The 17859-nt window shown below is 41.0% G+C and overlaps 1 protein-coding gene across 3 annotated transcripts in view; it reads left to right on the plus strand.

The window, feature by feature from the left end:
* Positions 1-689: 689 nt before the first annotated feature.
* eif4g1b (eukaryotic translation initiation factor 4 gamma, 1b) overlaps positions 690-17859 on the plus strand; it is a 42087-nt gene continuing 24917 nt past the window's right edge. Inside the window, exons 1-8 of one of the 3 annotated variants that reach the window (XM_084351101.1) lie at positions 690-781; positions 11217-11267; positions 11531-11652; positions 12143-12226; positions 13764-13796; positions 14726-14746; positions 15347-15541; positions 15871-15973. In XM_084351101.1, coding sequence (XP_084207227.1) covers positions 11578-11652; positions 12143-12226; positions 13764-13796; positions 14726-14746; positions 15347-15541; positions 15871-15973 — 511 coding nt within the window. In that variant the 5' untranslated portion in view covers positions 690-781; positions 11217-11267; positions 11531-11577. The remainder of the gene's footprint in view (positions 782-11216; positions 11268-11530; positions 11653-12142; positions 12227-13763; positions 13797-14725; positions 14747-15346; positions 15542-15870; positions 15974-17859) is intronic. The other 2 variants (XM_084351103.1, XM_084351102.1) reach the window with 2 other exon arrangements.

Below are 17859 nucleotides of genomic sequence, written 5' to 3' on the forward strand. Positions count from 1 at the left end.
TGAAATACTTCACTTTATGTGTAATGAATATAGAATATATGAAGGTTTCACTTTTTAGATTATTTTACGGGGTAAAATGAACTTTTCCATGATTGCCTATATTTTATAAACGCACCTGTCACAATCCTGACAAGCACATTCATCACAAGTGAGCAGGCTGCAGGTTCTCCACCAGGAGGAGCTGTTCAGTCAACACCAGACACTTCTACAGAAGCTTGGGGGAAAGAAAAGTGTTAGTACCACACACTCTTATGTGTATTCTATACAAACACACTGCATGTATACACGTGTGTGTGTATTTATGGAGACATCTGCAAAAAATACTATTAATGTACCCGATTGTCTCTTTCTAAACCTCTAAGAAGGCGATGTAACGTATTTCCTCTGCATCCCTCTCCTGTGGATACATCTCATATCAACATATCATTTAAAATAAATTATAAAACTGCGTATCCTAGGTCAATTTATAAATGATAACTAAGTTAAACTGAGGGGGAGATATGCAGTCCTTATTTCTGTCAGCATAACAATGGAAACTTATTTAGAGAACGAAGTTGAAATGTCTTCGGTTACTATATAAAATTAAAATGTATCGAGTTAAGCATGTATCTTAACGCAATAGGTGTGTACACACAGCATGGATGTGTGCAGACAGTCTTTACAGCCGAGATCACGATTACTGGGAAAGTTTCACGTGATGGGATTTTGCCGGAATTACCTAGCTACCGGCTTCCGGGAAGGTTTTCCGTCCGTCCGGCTCTGCGGACTCAAGGAGAGAAAGGTAACGGCCGCGGTCCTGAGTTAAATTCTTATTTTAAATGCTCACATTTTCACAAAAGTGTCATGTTGCTGTTAGACAGAGGCTCCGGAAGGACATCCACATGTATGTGTCGCCTTTTAGCCTGGAGATATACGTAGCTGTGGTGACTTTCTTCAGTGGTTTCTGCTGAGTGCTGTCCCTGCTGTGTTTTCAGGGATTAGCTAGCTAGCTAGCTGGTTGCTAGCATTCAATGCTAATGCGACGTGGGTGTTCTTTCTTCACTTTAGCTAGTCCGGCTAGCAAGCTAATACTGTGATAGACTCAAAGATGAGTCCTTACTCCTGTGACGTTTGGAAACACAGTATATTGTGTGTAATGTATTAAGTATAGCAAGCGACAGACCGACTGTCGCATCTCAATGTTGTCGTTTTCGCCCGTTAACGTAATTTATGGCGCTAGCTATCCAATCGTTTGCTAACTAGCCACACAGTGGGCTAAATAACTGGCAGTGGGTTAAATCACTCTAGTTGTGTTGAAGCCGTGTATCGCCCTGGTGCCAGACTCCTAGCAGAAAGTGATGGGAACTTGTGTTTTCACATTTGTTAGCATGGCTGTGTAAGAAGTGGGATTGTAAACACATAGCAGACTGATAACTTGATACCTGAAACCATTTGATAGCCATGTAATGTTGGTGCCAGATATCTGAAACCATTTATGTTTGGCGGCAAAGCAATGGAAAGGTGCTTAAAAGATGTAGTTGTGAACAGTCAGCCTGTTGTTTATGCAGAAGGGTCTCTGTGTTCACAAGCCAAACAGACGTCCCTCCTCTAGTTACCCAGACAACATAAAATAGGCCTATGTGACAATATATGCTGTCATATATTAAGTCATGAGGAGACAGAGGGTTTGGAGACTGATCTGACAGGACACTTGTTTTGAACTTTGAAGGTTGTGACATACTCGTTAGGGCCTTGCTGAGGTGGTTGACAGGTCGCTGTGCCTCCAGGTTAGCCGGTGTAATGGAAGCTATGCCACACGAGAACTTGGTAAATATAATTTCCCAACAGCATCCCCATATAAACAGCACCCTCTGTAATGCATCAGTGTGAATGTAGGCTGTCGTCGCAGTGGTGATGTTGCTGTTACCCTGGGCGAGATGTTTGCGAAATGATACGGAGGTGTCTGACTCATTCTGGCTAACGTTAGTTACAGTACTCATTGTTGTCACGACATCTTTGACAGCACTGCTGCTGTCTTTATATGCAGCTAGCCAAAGCCTTCGAGCAGAGTTAGTCACTGAATTTGAGTAGCATATTGAGCTACTGAATCGGAATTTATGAGCTAACAACCCTGGAGCCACCTCCTTAGCTTGACAGTTATCTAGGTTAGTATTCCCATTCATTGATACGAGCGTCGTCACGCCTGTCTTCACTGCCGACTCCTTAAAGCGTCGTGTGTTTTGGTATGTTTCATGCTTTTCATAAAATAGATTGTTGTCATAGCTGATATCGGTTGAGGTGTGGCTGACATGCAGCCGGCAGCTGGGGCGTGCATCGCGCCAATAGCAGGAGAAACCACGTGGTAAATCCAGATTGGGCCTAGGAAAGTTAGCAACATGGCTAACAGCACATCACACAGCTGCACGACTTCGCACCCATATTTGTAGATCTTTTGGCTAGACCGATCGCTCGATAAGTGTGTGTTTGTTGTAATGCCATGCAAATAGCTGTCTTTGTCGTACGCTGCGTGTGTGAGTAGACACGCAGGCAGACACGCCCCTGTGCCACAGCAGTAGTAACGCACAGTTAAAGCAGAGGAAACACCGGTGTCTCACCACTGGATAGTTAGCTTTGGTATGAGCATCGCAGCTGTCTTCTGACACTGACATTGTGTTAGATGGTTGGTTCAGAGGATGGCATCAGTGGTATGTTTAATGTCCATGTTTGTTGATCACTTCAGCCTGCTTGCTGCTGCAGGCATGGGGCTGATGTTGAGGACTGCAGACATGTGACCTTAACAGAGAACGTGGGTCCAAAATGGATGCAGTTTCCTATGCATGATCACCATATAGCTACTCGATGCAGATGTGTCTCCCCTGTCTGTCTATGAACATTGCTCCTTGTTTACCACTTATCAGTCCAGGAGAACATTATGCAGTGATCTCAGACATGCTTTTGTCAGAGTGAACGAAACTAATAGCAGAAGTGCAATCGCAAGACAAATGCATGACGTGTCAGAGTCATGCTGTCACAGTTTGCCTGACATAAGGACACAACTGAGCTTCCTGTTGTGAAAGTTGAAAGCCTAGAGTCTGGACATGTGTGGGTTTTGGCAGGATTTTGGTTAACTGGAGCAACATGAGGGGGGTGGGCTGGGTAGAACAGGCTGTGCTGGTGTGATGCTGTGTCACCGGAGCTGAACTTTCTCTGTCTGTACAATGTCTCAAGGAAGTCACATTCGCTGGTTGGACTTAATGGTTGGAAATGTGATCATGGGAAACCAATTTTGTTTCAGGTGTTGACTAATGTCAGTGGCAGAGCAGTATTGTAAAGAATGTGTGTCTTCTGTCATATATATCCCTGTTTTATTCAGTTTTGTGTTTGTTAAATCTGCTGTAGTTTTATGTTTTACCTTTCCTTAATGTGATCAAAATGTGTTGGTTCTGGTTATGAAGTGTGGACCAAAGCTAGGTATGCACAGTTATGTCGGCAAGTGATGAGCTAGCTTTCAAATGAAAGATCGGCATCGGCCTGAAATAAAAAAATGTTTGCCAATGTATGACATGTCGAAGATGATGCTGTGATTATGTGCATACAAGGTGAACCGTTCGCTAAATTGCTTTCTTATTTGAAGTAAATGTTTACATTTTGAGAAGTGTTGTTTTACCACTTTTACATCAAAATTAGCATGTTCCGTGTTTTTTTCTGAAAATAGCCTATTGACTTCTTTCCATTTGCCAGGAGAGGAGACTGCCTTTCTGTTTTTTGTTTGTTTGTGTCTGTCAAGTTTGTCACCAAGAACACGCTGGGAAAACAGGCAACAGTAGAAAGCAGCAGATCATATACTTCATCAAACTACAACCAGAAGACCTCAACACATGTTTTAAAAAGTCATTATCAATATCATTCTGAATTAAACGCATCAGGGTTTTTTTCCGGAGCTGATGATGGAAGTTGCGGAGGAGTGAGACATCTCACTTCTTTTTTTATCTATTTGAGGGTTGCACATGTGTCGTACCAATCTGACAGCTGATGAGCATGGAAGTCCGACTGAACGATGTTCAAGCGCTGCGTGAATGGCGATGGATTTAAAAGCGTATGTACGGTAACAGAGGGCTGACGACACAGCTAATAACAAACTTACCATGCGTAGAGCGATAGAAGCAAAACGCTTACCAGAAACATTCAGTGTCCAGACAATTTGCTACCATAAATGGGCTTGTCTGTCTCTGTTCAGGATAGACGGGCACTGCCAAACAAGCTTCTCCTGCATCTTCTTGGTTGCTAGGGTGACGATTGACAAGTCCGACCTGATCTAATATATGATTGGTTAACTGAACAAGAGCAGTATATATGGATTTTTTTTCAGCCGATATGATAACCGATAATTACCTGACTCATGGTTGATACCAATAAAATAACCAATAATAGAAACCAACATTTTTATGCACACCTGTGTGCAAGAAAGGCTCAGATGTAATGAACAAAGATGGTTTACTTGATTGATACTTCCAAAGCTGTGATAAGATTTTATGGTTGAACCTGAGGACTTTTTCCCTCGTGTTGTGTTCTTCTTGTACAAAAAAAAACAAAAAACGTTCACACCAGTAAGGACATTGGCTCTTGTCTACATTGCGTGGCTCTACACAGGTGCAGCAGTTTGACATTATAAATGCAACATCAGCGTGTTTGTTGTTCTCTGTGTTTATTGGCTGCTCACAAAACAATTTTAAAGGTGCATACCATTCCCTACTGTGTGTAGATGCTGCACTTGTGAAGTCAACAAAAGCAATTTGGCTTTGTTTAATCGGCTATCATTTCTTTATATGCAGATAATGTAAATTTTCCATTGTTGGGCCAATAATTTATCCGTCCGTTTATATATCGTGCATCCCTACTAGCACCACAAGAGCTTTTTGTGTCACCATGTTACTACCACAGCGAACACATTAGCTCTGTGGCAGGTACAGACCGCTATCACAGGCTGCAGGCCATTGAACTGTGTGAAAGAGGAGTTACTAAAGGCATTAGTAATGGGTAATGGGATTTGAGCAGCAATTAGGGTGTGCAAATGGAATTTAAGTAGTTCTTATAGGTAATCATGTGCAATGTATATTATGGCATTGAAAAGTAGTTAATCTGCAGCAGGCCATGAACTCATGAAGCCATGACTCATGTTTTTTTTTTGCTGACGTCACCAGGCAGTGAAGTGCTTTTGGTTCTCAGCGTAGATACAATTGGTAAGGTCCATTCTCAGCAAGCAGCTATTTAACAACAAGTTGCTCTTGGTACAGTGAGTCTAGATCATGTGTGCACAGACAGTAACTACACCCTTTATAGATGACATGAAAGCCAGCTTCTTCAGCAAATGTTCTTGTCCCCCTCTGCTTCTCAGAGGATCATAGGAGTGAACGCAGAGAGTTATGCAACTGTTGAAGGAGCATGTCTCACCAGCAGTGGTTCTGGTGGTTGGATCTCCACAGTGCATGTCAGACCAGCTCAAATGAGTGGACTGTGTGTGATTAGAGTGTGGGGTGAGGGTGCGTTAGCTCATATAACTCCGCTAAAGCACAGATTCCTGCAAAATGAGGGCCTCTGTGGTACCCCTTGTGCTCATAGTGACTGTGCCCCGAATTTGTGCGGATTACTGATATTCTAAATAATTCTGCAGACTAACCTGCATGGTGTTGACGTTGTGTGTCACTGGCACAGTAGTTGTTAGAGAAGCCGGCCCTGTCTTACTACTTCAGGGATAAAGCATTTCCCCAAGCAAGTAAAGGTTTGTTTGGGTTCCTCACTGAGAAGAGTAAAGCCTGTGAGGCAGTGTAGGTTGTAAGTCTGAGACCCCTTTTTTAGCCCTGAGATTGTTTACTCGGCATTTCATCTCCCAGTTTGCCCCACTCAGTCTGACCATCTTTCTGTTGGTGGAAGAGCCTTTGAACTGTCACCTGACACCCCTCTACCTACCTACCTCACCCTAGCTTATATTGCTGCCACTCTTTTACTTCCAAGGCTCCAGTATACTGGGGTAGAGCCTCCCCTCAATGTCTGTCAATCATGTTTTTTTAAGTAGGGGATTTCACCTGGCCATATGGAAACCCTCGCTCCATGATCCATTATTTTTGTTCTTCTTTTGTCTGTATTGATATAGTCATGGCAACACTGATCATTATAACTATTTATGCAGCGTGATTTCCTCTTTGAAAAAAAAAAAAAATCCCTGATTCATCATGACTCAGGCTTTTTACACTGTGTGTGTGTGTGTGTGTGTGTGTGTGTGTGTGTGTGTGTGTGTGTGTGTGTGTGTGTGTGTGTGTGTGTGTGTGTGAGAGAGTGTGAGGGAAGGGGGGGGCATACCTATGTTTGTCAATGGCAGAGAAAATTTAAGCTTTGACTATGCTAAATGTGTCACTATTGCAATCACTCGACAGTCTGATTCCAAAGGGACTAAATGAGGTGGTTTCACTTACTTGTTTCCTGTAATACAAACATGTGCTCTGTCGTTTCTGTGATACAGTTAGGTGCTATTCTGTTGTGAGATTTTGTTTTGTTTGTATGAGCCCCTGTGTGGTCGATTGCTCTCCTTCCAAAGGATACAGCTCCCTCTATTAAGGTACATCTGTTGTGCAGTTTTGGATAACCTATAATAAGCACACGTGTAGTTTTACAGTGATTTTTGCCAGAATACACACAAACATACCACTGATACTCGCAGAAGGGCGTCTTGCCTGAAACGTCTGTGTGGCAAGAATAAACAGTTTGATGGGAGTGCTGTCCTTATTCTATTTCTATTCTATTACAATAACCATATAATCTAAGGAAGATGATTACAACCTTTGAGTTGGGGTGTCATGATTTCGATGTTAAATTGAAAATCGGTCTGCATCCGTACAGAATTGCAAGTCAGTTCTGTTGATCAAAATTAGTTAGCTCAAGATCATTTACAGTAATCCTGTCCACGGATGAATGTGATTTCGAAGGTGGCTCATTTCTCTGTCATTGACATTATGGCGACGTTGACTGCTGGAAAGAGTAGAGAGTGTTTTGTGTGTTGTTACCGCTGAGTTCATGCAAGTTACAAGAAACCCTTCCCTTGAGTCAGTGGGGTGGAACATGCACTAAAACATGTCAAGAGTCACCATTCTGACAAGCACTGCATTATGTTGGGTTTGTTTATCAAATACAAATGTCAAGGTGTTATCAGTATGAATGCAAAGCAAATTTCAGAGCTGGTGCAATTGTAAAAGTATGCCAGTGGATACAAAATCTCTCTTGGTGTAGGAGGTTTGAACTGAGGCATGTTCATTGAAGATGAAAACAATTGAACTTTGGTTCGTTAGTGAAGTGCCTGTTCAAAATTTACTGTTCGACACAGATCGTTTGGTGATGCAAGGGGTACAGATCTAGCCTCTGGATTTAAAATATGGATGATTACATTTGTACTTTTTGAGCCGAACTGCAACAACTGATGATAGAGGCATCCTGGAGCAGCTGATGGTGCTACCAAGCAACGTTAAAGATTGTAGCTAATGTTAGCTAGCATACTACTGTGGACAGAAACTTAAAATCTCATCTCCAGTCCTTGCGGAAAAATAGAAAACCCGTGTTAACCATGTCTTTCCACTCGTTTCTGCTTTTGTTGTATACTAACTGCAAAGCAATACTACAGCAAGTTGTTGCACCACGCTAATCTCATCTGCTTCCCCATAAGAATACATGATGGATTGTGTGCGAGCCCACCTTCAGTCTGCAGAGCCATGAAGCCAGAATTAAAGCCACGGCCCGCTGCTGCACAAAGCGTTGTTCGCCTTGTTCAAAGTGTATTAATTGAACATGTCACGTCTCCAAATTGCACCTAATTCAACAACAAACAACAAATTGTTAGCTACAGAATAGAGCTGCAGGGTATGGCCATGATATATTTAGGCCATATCGCGACATACAATATGTACCTCAATACTTTGAAATCTTCTCAAAAGCACTTCATAAATGTTAGGACTAGGTGACAAAATAAAATATTACAATGTGTTTGGCCAAATACACCCAACTTCAGTATCGATATTGCAACAATATTATCCCTATAATATTACTATTATACTATTGGTGCTTTCACACAGTGAGATTTCTGATCAGTAATCATCAATAATGTGGATATAATGACGAAGTGGTTAAAGGCAAGTATTAGAACAAATAGAACATTTTAGAAAGTTTCGAAAATGACGTCACTTTACTGCAGCCTTTAAAACCAGGAACAGACAACTCTAATGCCTATCATGATATAATGATATCCAAAATCCAAGATTTTATATAGTCTCATATCATAATATTGCCCAGCCCTACTACAGATAAATAAAAGATCTCTACAGATACAATGCCAATATCTTATATTGGCAGGATAACGTATCAGAATCTAAATGCAGCTGACCATGTTTCCTAAATTAAAAGACATTGATATTCTGTATTCTCAGCATGGAATCGTCCACCTAGATAGACAAGGAGGAACTTGTACTTGAGCTGAAAAAGCGCTGGCCAAAAATGGTTTTGACATCAAGCAGACAAGTTCTACTGTGTAACATGATATTATCTGTCATGTAACATTTTGTAAGGTCACAAACAGTGACAGTGAGTTTTTGAACGTAGATTGTGTTGTAATTGTGACTGGAATAAATGAGAAAATGAATGAATCATCCGCTGGTTCAGTGATTAACAAATGTAAGTTAGAGATAGTCTACTTAAATTGGTTAGGAGACATCCCGAAAAAATTGCATTGCATTTTCTTTGTTTATCTATTCTTACCATAAACCCTTTCCTTGCCGCTTTCTTTCTATCTATCTCTCCACAAAGTTTAACTTTAAATTCCCTCTTCCTCCACTCATCTAACATTCAGTTGTAATGCTCTGTAGTTTCTTTTGCAGATGGACAAAACAAAACTCTTTTCACTTTTGCCTCTGGTAACCACCATTGTTAAATGCATACATTTGCTGATCTAAAAGCACAAAATCAGAATGAAAGTTTTGTTTTTACATTTCGGTTCTATTTGTAGTTAGTTGTGTTGGTGTCATTCTACCCTCTATTCACAAGTCTTGATTAAAGCCTTGATTAATGTCTTCCAGGTCCATTGCCAACTATGATCCATTAACCACGATCCACTACTGATTCATCCTGAACAGATGCTTTGTTTTTAAGGTGGATCTCTCTGTTAATAAATCTAAAACTGAAAAGGTTTTTGGCCTACCAGACAAGTTGTAACCTATTTCTGCCTGTCCTGATATGAAGGTTTTATGCAAAACAAAAAGTAGTTAGCTGAACTAGACCCTGTGGGCTAAATTGACTGTCGTTGTGTGAGCTAACCCTAACCCGAGGCACATTGCTCTGGCAATGCTGGTTAATATTCACCTGGATTAACCCTGTTAACTAATTAATCCCATGCCAATGGATTTAACAAGAATTATTGTTTGTAAAACTATGGCTACCAGCAGCGACAGTGTGGCTGGTATTTCTTGTGTCAGCATGGCAAAATGTGGTCCTGGTACACCTCTTTTAGCGTGAACTGTTAGCTTTGGCTCAGGGCTAGAGCCAGCGTCTTGTTGTCAGAAGGTCCCTGGTCTGCATGTCGAAGTGTCCTTGGCAATACCGTTATAAGCGAATGTACACAGTATGATAATTGTCAATTTTCATACCACTGTATTTTGAACATGCTGTAACCCTAAAGACATGAGGCAAAACTATGGACCATCGTGTGATGGGAACACACTAGGGTTGGGCGATCGGACAAATATATTGTCTATTGGCGATAGGCTCAACCCATCGCCAGTTGGTTTGTTGTTATTTTGGTCTATTATTGACATTTTATTTTACTAAATTAATGGTGCGCCTCCATGAAAATTTCACTCAATAAATGATTAACCTGTAAGCTCCAAAAATAGGAACAGGCAAAATCTGTGGTTTTCTTACTGTGAATAGAAACGAGTCAGTAGGAGTAGAACTGTTTAGCACAAAGAAACGCTGGCAGACTGCCTGGGGAGCGGGGCTCTGCGTGCAAGTTACCAGAGCAAGTTGACCAGCAGTGCAGCTCCGCCACTCAATTTTTATTTATTTTTTTTACCTATACACGAGTTCATAAATTGTTAGAAAAATGAGATGTGCAGCATTTCGTATCCATATTTTTTCCGGCACAAATCCATTTCATCCCTGTGCACTGAGGATCACAGAGCTGAAGTACCATACGTTTGCAGAGACTGCAAATTGCTTCAGTTAGGTCCTTTGACTTGCTGGTTGCGTCTGGTTTAAAACAAAACAAAAATCCCAAACTTGTGATTTGTCTTTGCCCTTTTACAACTAGCTCCTCCATAATTGCAGAAAAAGCATGCAGTGCTGGCACACACCTGCACGAATATATCGGCAATGGCTGATTGATGTGCTGACGGTGGCTGGTTGGAAAATTTTATCGCCCAACCCTAGAACACACCAGCCGTGACGCCAAATCCATATTTATAGTGCAATGGAACACAAGACATCAGAGAAGTCAGTTTGGCGAAACAGGTCATTTGTATCATGTTTTATGTTGGATATTCCATGTATCACACAGTGGAGTGGGATATTTCCGCATAACACGTATAGTATTTCAGTACTAACAGGTTAAAAGATGAGCATGCAAGGATGTACAGACATATTGAATAGATCTGGCACAATTCACCTGTTTTGCCTAATTCACTTTCTCATGCCATTTGGGCACACTGACTTAGGTGTTGCAGCTGATGTCATCTCGTCATAAGATCATCTCTAGTTAATTCAAATTCCAGCCAATTCAAATTCACACCAATTTATCACATGATAATTTTTTCTGCCTGTATGTTGGTTTTGACACTATCATCACATTGGACTGGTTCTGCTGAGCTGTATCATCAGAAAATGTCTGTCTGTTATATGCTGTTCTTAATGCCATAAGTCCATCTGTTTGGTACCTACGGTAGTCATTTTTCAGTAAAAAAAAAAAAAAAAATTGAAATGTGCTATTCGCAAATACATGCTCATTGTTTGCAGTGGAGCATCTTCATTCCCCAGGCTGTGAGACTCCTCAATTATCATCAATGCTCCATTTTGTGATATAGGTGTAGCACAAAGGACTCAAACATAGTTTCATTTTTTTTAAACCCTTGTGTTTTAAAAAAGACAATGAATTTACCTTGTAAGCTTGTAATGTTAACAAGGCTTCTCTTTTTTTGTCTGTCTTTCAGGAAAAAACGTTCCTCAGTGTAACCACACTTAGGACCTAAAGATTCATAAATGTAAGTATAAAAGTGAGCTGCTATGTGACTGTTAACAGGAGGTATCAACGTTGACTTAAATTGTCCAGTTATTTCTGAATGTTGGCTTAACTCCAAAGACCTATTCAAGTAAACCTACTAAATATACATCACATAATTAATTGGTCACACATTAGACCTCATCACTGTAGCACTGAATGTGATCGTAATAACTGGCTAGTAATTTGAAATTAAATTAATTTAAAAATGGAGACCCATTTAACCACCCTGTTCTCTTTTGTCAGATTTATACACAGGTCCACATCTGCCTCCCCATGCAGAACTCCATGAAATGAATAAAGCACCACAGCCTATAACAGGATCCCCCTCCAACCCCCACCCTGCCCCCTCCCCTGGCCTTTCACAGGTAAGGAACCCGGCTACTTAACTTCCTCTATTGGCCCCTTTTTAAAACAGCTTGGTCTCTCCCACATTGTTTCTCATAGAAAAGGGGCTGCTGTCAGACAGCGTTGTTATGCACTTAATGGAATGCAGATCACACAACAATGCACTCTCTGGTGGAGAATGTTTGCAGCAGGTGGCCATGTTTACAACAGCCGTATGTCAATTTCCAAGCCTTGCCGTCACATTGGCATCTGACAGTGTGGCTTGCAGCATCTTCATTGTTACTGTCAATTATTAAAAATAGAGTATAATCAAGTTTCCCCTCCTCCTGCTCAAGGTGCATTGTGTATTCCAAAGAACACTCTTTCACACATTCCTCCACTACAAGATTTCAATATGAAAAGATGCTGTTGTTTGACATCAGTACCAGTACGGTTGCTGACCACATCTCACTCCCTATTCCTCCTGCATCCCACTCTTCTGCTGTTGACATCACTTCCTGTCTCTTGCAGCCCTCATTTCCCCCTGGGCAGCCCCCCTCTGTTGTGTTTGCCACCCCACCTCCACAAATGAACCCAACACCACAGCCCCGACAGGTAGGCCAGCCCACAACTCACCCACCCCACAGCACACCTACAATGGTGGACTTTTGATTTCTTCCAGAAAATAATTACTTTTTCCATTACATATCGGAATCACATAAGTTACTGAGTGAACTTCTGTGGTGGATCCTAAGATTTGCTTTGTTTAATGCCTTACTCTCACTTTTGTCGAAATAGTGACAGACAAAACAATAAGGATAAAAGATTGGAATAATTGGTGTCAAGGTCTTTTTTTCACAGTGTGTGCAAACTTGGCATTTTCGCTGCTCACTGTTCCCATCTGAAATCTTCCCAATGAAAAAAATACTTGACATTCTCCAAAATCAGTTTGTGAAATTCTTAAAATGCCTGCATGTCTATTTGCCTACTTCTCACCAGTTCTGCACCATTTTTAACTGTCAGTGTCTGCCTATCCTTTGCACTCTACCTCATAAAGTATCCCAGCTTAATTTGCAACATGCTCACACTGAGTGACCCTATCTACATAATTTATGTGATTTTTAACTCCTTCACTCCTACTCCTTTGTTTTAATAATTTCCAGTAGTTCTGTCCCAGATACCATTTTTGTGGTTTTGAAGCTTCAGTGAAAATTTACCATATATTTGAAGCATTTAGGGGTATACCTTCCTCAAGAGCTTTCCTCGAGAGCAGGAATTCTCCCTTGTGAGGATGTTTTTTTGCTTAAAGATACTGTTCTGTGCACTCTTATCACATGCAGGGACCTGGTTTATGTGCGTTGGTTTCGCAACTTATGTAGCCAGTGGAGGAGCTCCATTTTCCCCTCTTTATCAGTCTTTGCGTCCTTTCCGTGCAGCTGATGCAGCGTCTCCTTCCTCTTAAAAAACAGATAAGAAACATTCAAATATTGTTTTTGGACACCCTACTACCATGACAGCGATGGAAGCTTCGAAGCATTTGAATCAGCCCTAATTTTTTTTTGTATTTGTCAGGTTAATTATGTGATATATGTTTACTGTTTCAATAATTCTTAAAATATTATTGTTCATAAATTGGTAAGCAAGTGTCAGAAATCACTCAAGAAAAAATTGTCGTTATGACAGTGGGTATGGCTATCTGTTAAGAGTGCAGCACAGGTCACATTTTTCTGTCTAAACCCAACCATGCAGCCAAACCCAAACTAGACAGGCGTTCTGTTTATTACATCCAAACCCAACTTGAGTCTGACGCAGTCAGTGTAAGCTGACGCACCGAGTTTGTGTCAACCTGCCACGCAGTTGTCACTATTGTTACAGCTCCCCCATTTACCCTGATTATAGAACATTTTATGTACAAAATATGTGTGTAAAAAAATATATACATACAGTACCTGTCAATTGACATGACTAAACCTGACCTGGACTGGTTTTACAAATCTAAGACCTCCTCCTGTTTTCAGACTGCCCGAACAAAATATTTTTAAAGTGCAGTTTGTAAAGGTGCAGAACTGGAAGGAGCTTGTCAGTGAAGAGTGAAGCATGGATCTTGTGCTTTTGTCTTTAACCTCTGTCCTGTCTGCCTCTCCTCCTCTAGTTTGCCCCAGGGCCCCGGCCTATACACCAACAGGTACTAACAGCACAACTGACTAACACCTGTAACACATATTACAAACAGTAAAGAAGATTGACAGGCTCCATGGTGTGCTTTGACTTGAAAAGTGCATAAGTGTACATATCCTCACTGAGAGCTACACTAATGCTAGGCAATCTTGAACTCAATAGCATAATATCTTTTGACCAAATAACTTTATATCATAACATGATAATATTTTGAGGTGACCATTGTTGCTTTTAGGAAACATAAAACAAATAAAGAAAATAAAGAAAGATAGTTTTCCAAACTTGGAACCAGTCTTACTGCCACCCAATTGAAAATAAAAGACAAAAATTCTTTGTTTCATGAAATGTATACAAAAATTCTAAGATAAATTTAGCTTGATGGCAGAAAATATTAACTGCTAGTAATAGACATTTAACAATGTTTCATACTATGATGGAAGAGTATTTTTATTTCATTTTCACTGCACTTACTGTACATTTGGGATTGTATTTGAGTAATAAAATCATTCTTTAATGATTGACAGCTGGAGCTAAATATAAAGATGAATGTAAAGATGTCCTATGTAAAGAAATACCAGAAAACAGCCTTTATAAGAATGTTAGGAGAGAGCGATTAGTTTTACAACAAAAAACCCAAAAACTATTTGCTCTCTTTTTTGGTTGTAAAAAATAAACATCTATGTGATGCCCATCCTCCAGTTATAGTTGTTGAGTTTTAGTAGTTGAGAGTAACTAGATGTAGTTTATTTGGATACACTGTTCTGCCTATTCTCTGCATGCTACTTGTTAATTCACTGCTTGGCTCAGAATGGACAGTTTCTGGGGGCTTTGCTCTAACTGATTGTGGTGCTCTCTTTCTCAATCCTCCTCTTCCCACCCTCTCCTTGCCTCCATTTGATGTGTGTCTGTGTGTCATCTGTGTTTGCGCTGCTGAAGGGAGGCTTCAGGTCACTACAGGTAACTCAATTTCCTCTTTCTTCCAGTTTCTCCATGTCTTTGTTATTCTCACCCTCTTGAGGAGTGCACATGTGTGTGTCTAATATTTGGCAGTGTTGTGCTTTGTTGGCTTGGTGTCATTTTGCTGGCTACGACGGTTAGCTCCCAGGCCAGCAGCAGAATGTCAATGAGGAGGCTCTGAATGAACCAGCATTAGCTGCTTTATCTCTTCTGGCAGGCAGGGCCAATATGTTTCCAGTTGGAGTCTAGCCATAGATTCATGGACAAACTATGAGCCTAGCTTTTAGGCTGGACAAGCCAGCTCCACTTGTACCAAGACAAAAAATTATACAAGGGAATGTGGGATGGTTTTTATGTCAGAGGTTTAAGAGAGGTAACTTATAATTCCTTCATTTGTTGCTCTCTCTTCTGCCGCTCTTTCCATCCCATTCTTCTTGCCACGTTTTCCTGTGGCATCTCTTTTGTCATTATTTGTCCCCCTCTATCATCTGTCCTTGTTCCCCATCCTCTCAATCACTCCTCCATTCTCACCTTTCTTTTGTCTGTCACCACCTTCATATTCCACATTTCTCCCTCATTTCCCACCTTCCACCTCTCCAGCCCTATTACACCAACAGGGCCAGCCTGCCTCCCAGCAGCGGGCCGCGGGGCGTCCCTCCTAGCAGTGGCCCGAGGCCTGTGACACCCACCCACGTCTACCAGGCGGGCCCTGGCTCCCAAATGATGATGATCCCCGGGCAACAGTTGCCCTTCCCCAGCTCACCACAGGGACCTGCCTACTTCATACCGGGACAGGTAGGGGCCACAGACTTGGATTTAGTGATGCTGCCTGATTTTCTTCCTAGCCAAGCCAGATAGCACAACATTACACCCCACATTTCTCGTCGTGTCACCTGTCATCTTTTTCTTTTTTGAATCAATTCTGTAAACATTGCATCCACAAAAGATTGTACCTTCAAATGGCCCTTAGCTGTGTAAGGTAAAGAGAATGAAATGAAAATGCAGGCCTTTGTTTGCACTTGTGATTTATATTGCTTTTATGACTACATCTAATATTGTTGTTTGTCTCTCCACCCCTCCTCGCTTCCTGCCGCCCTTGCTCTCTCTTCTTTTCCTTTTCTAAGTACCGGTCAGCAACCTATGTGGCCACACCCCAGCAATACCCTGTCCCAGCAGGCACCCCGGGCTTCTACCCAGGCACCAGCCCCGCTGAATATGGTACTTATGGTAAGAGGCTCTACCTGGGGCCTCACCTAACCACTCAAACACAGGCAGACACTAAAGCCATGTTTCCACCAAAAACTCTAGTCCAGCTCAGTTAATGTCATTACACAATAGAGATGTTGCCAAACAGTTATGAAAGTTAAAAGTAGCGGTATGCAAACAAGAAACACGTAGCATCAAACTGCTCAGTGTGACACAAGAAAAATGTTTCACCAGTGTGGGCAAAATGGCTACTGACAAAGAGAGCCAAAGTCCCAAGATCATTGGGAGTGGCCTGCAACTTACTGATGACCTGCATATCACGTCAGTAAAGGCAATTGTTGTGTACAATTATTTTCCCATTATAATTTTACATCTCAGCATCCCATCACTGCTGTATCTATATTTTTCAGGTTGTTTGTGACCTTCTCGGTGGCATTGTGAACCTGAGCTTTGTCCATCTTCTGTCCTATTTTGGCCTACGCCTAAGCTTTTAGTGTGGGAGCCTTCCTGTTTGTTTTGTATGTCTCTTCAAATCAATGTTTACAGAAAAGCTCTTATCATCCTTTCATAAGGCAGACGTATGACTTAATTCTAGCCATCTTTATCTAAAGCCAGAAGTGTCATCAGCGCTTCTGATTCTTCTAGTTGTTGTCCTTGAATTGCTTGAAAGTATGTGAATTTGAGGGAGAAAAATCAAGGCCCCAAAAGTTTTTTTTAATCATTTAGTCATTGAAAGTGCTTGAATTTATATATTTTGTGCAAGAATATAAATTGTTCTGATTTTTTCCCCCCGCAGTTTTCCCATTATAATTACAGTAATTAACCTTGATCCGTATCTTATCTCAAACTGTCATTTTTGCTCCTTGAAATTCTGGGAATTTGCCTTGAAAAGTCTTTGAAAATTCCTTGTATTTAATGTTTAAGAAGGCATGTGAACATTAGCAATGAGAAGTGACAGACCAGCAGGAGAGAAACTCCTTGTGTCTGCTAAGAATCTGCATTCAGTCATACACACACAGACACACACACACACACACACACACACACACACACACACACACACACACACACACCCCTGTACTGCTTAAAAGAGGATGGAGTAGAAGAATGTGTTTGTTTTTTTAAACATCTAAGTTTCTCAGAACCAAAGAACAACAATATCTCTTCAGACTGTCTCACAAGAACTCGGGGGAGATGCCTTTCTTCCTACCGAACACAGAGCATATGGTCATAATGAAATGCAGTTACACTGTTGTGTTGTCCCTGAGGGGTGTGGCTACATTCTGGGAAAAGTTAAAATTTGCTGACTATCATAGTCAAAGCAGGTTTAGTAAGAACAGTATTCCAGATGAATAAATGAAAGCTTGTGAGCATAGATGACGTCTGCATCGAGAATCACAGATTAATTTTCTTTTTTTATGTATTTACATAACAGTATGAGAGCATGTTTCTATAATACACTACACAAATAATGTATCTATCATAGTTCATACAAATGACAAAACATTTCATTTTAGTTTATTCCAAACATACTCCGTTCTCATATTACTACGGACAGCATCACAGATGTTGGCCGCTGATCCCATGTGTTGGCACACCCTCTAGAGGTGGCTGAGTGTCAGTACACACAAGAAGTGATGATGGCCTGAAAACAAACTTGCTGACCCCCCACTAGCAGGCATCTGAACTATGTGTTGTCTTTGTTTAAACTGTAGCTCATCAGCAATAGAATGCACTGGCCTGAATACAGGACTGTAAAAACACAGTTCTTCCTATTAGGCTTCCCATATCATGCTCTGTGCACATCCATGTTTATGCACTGTATGGTGTACATGGTACTTGAACAATGCCTCTGAACATTCTGTATGCATGTTTTCAAAAAATAAACTAGCAATTTAAAAGAATTT

The sequence above is a fragment of the Pagrus pagrus genome, assembly GCF_965226575.1.
Source record: "Pagrus pagrus genome assembly, chromosome: 4".
Classification (NCBI taxonomy): domain Eukaryota; kingdom Metazoa; phylum Chordata; class Actinopteri; order Spariformes; family Sparidae; genus Pagrus; species Pagrus pagrus.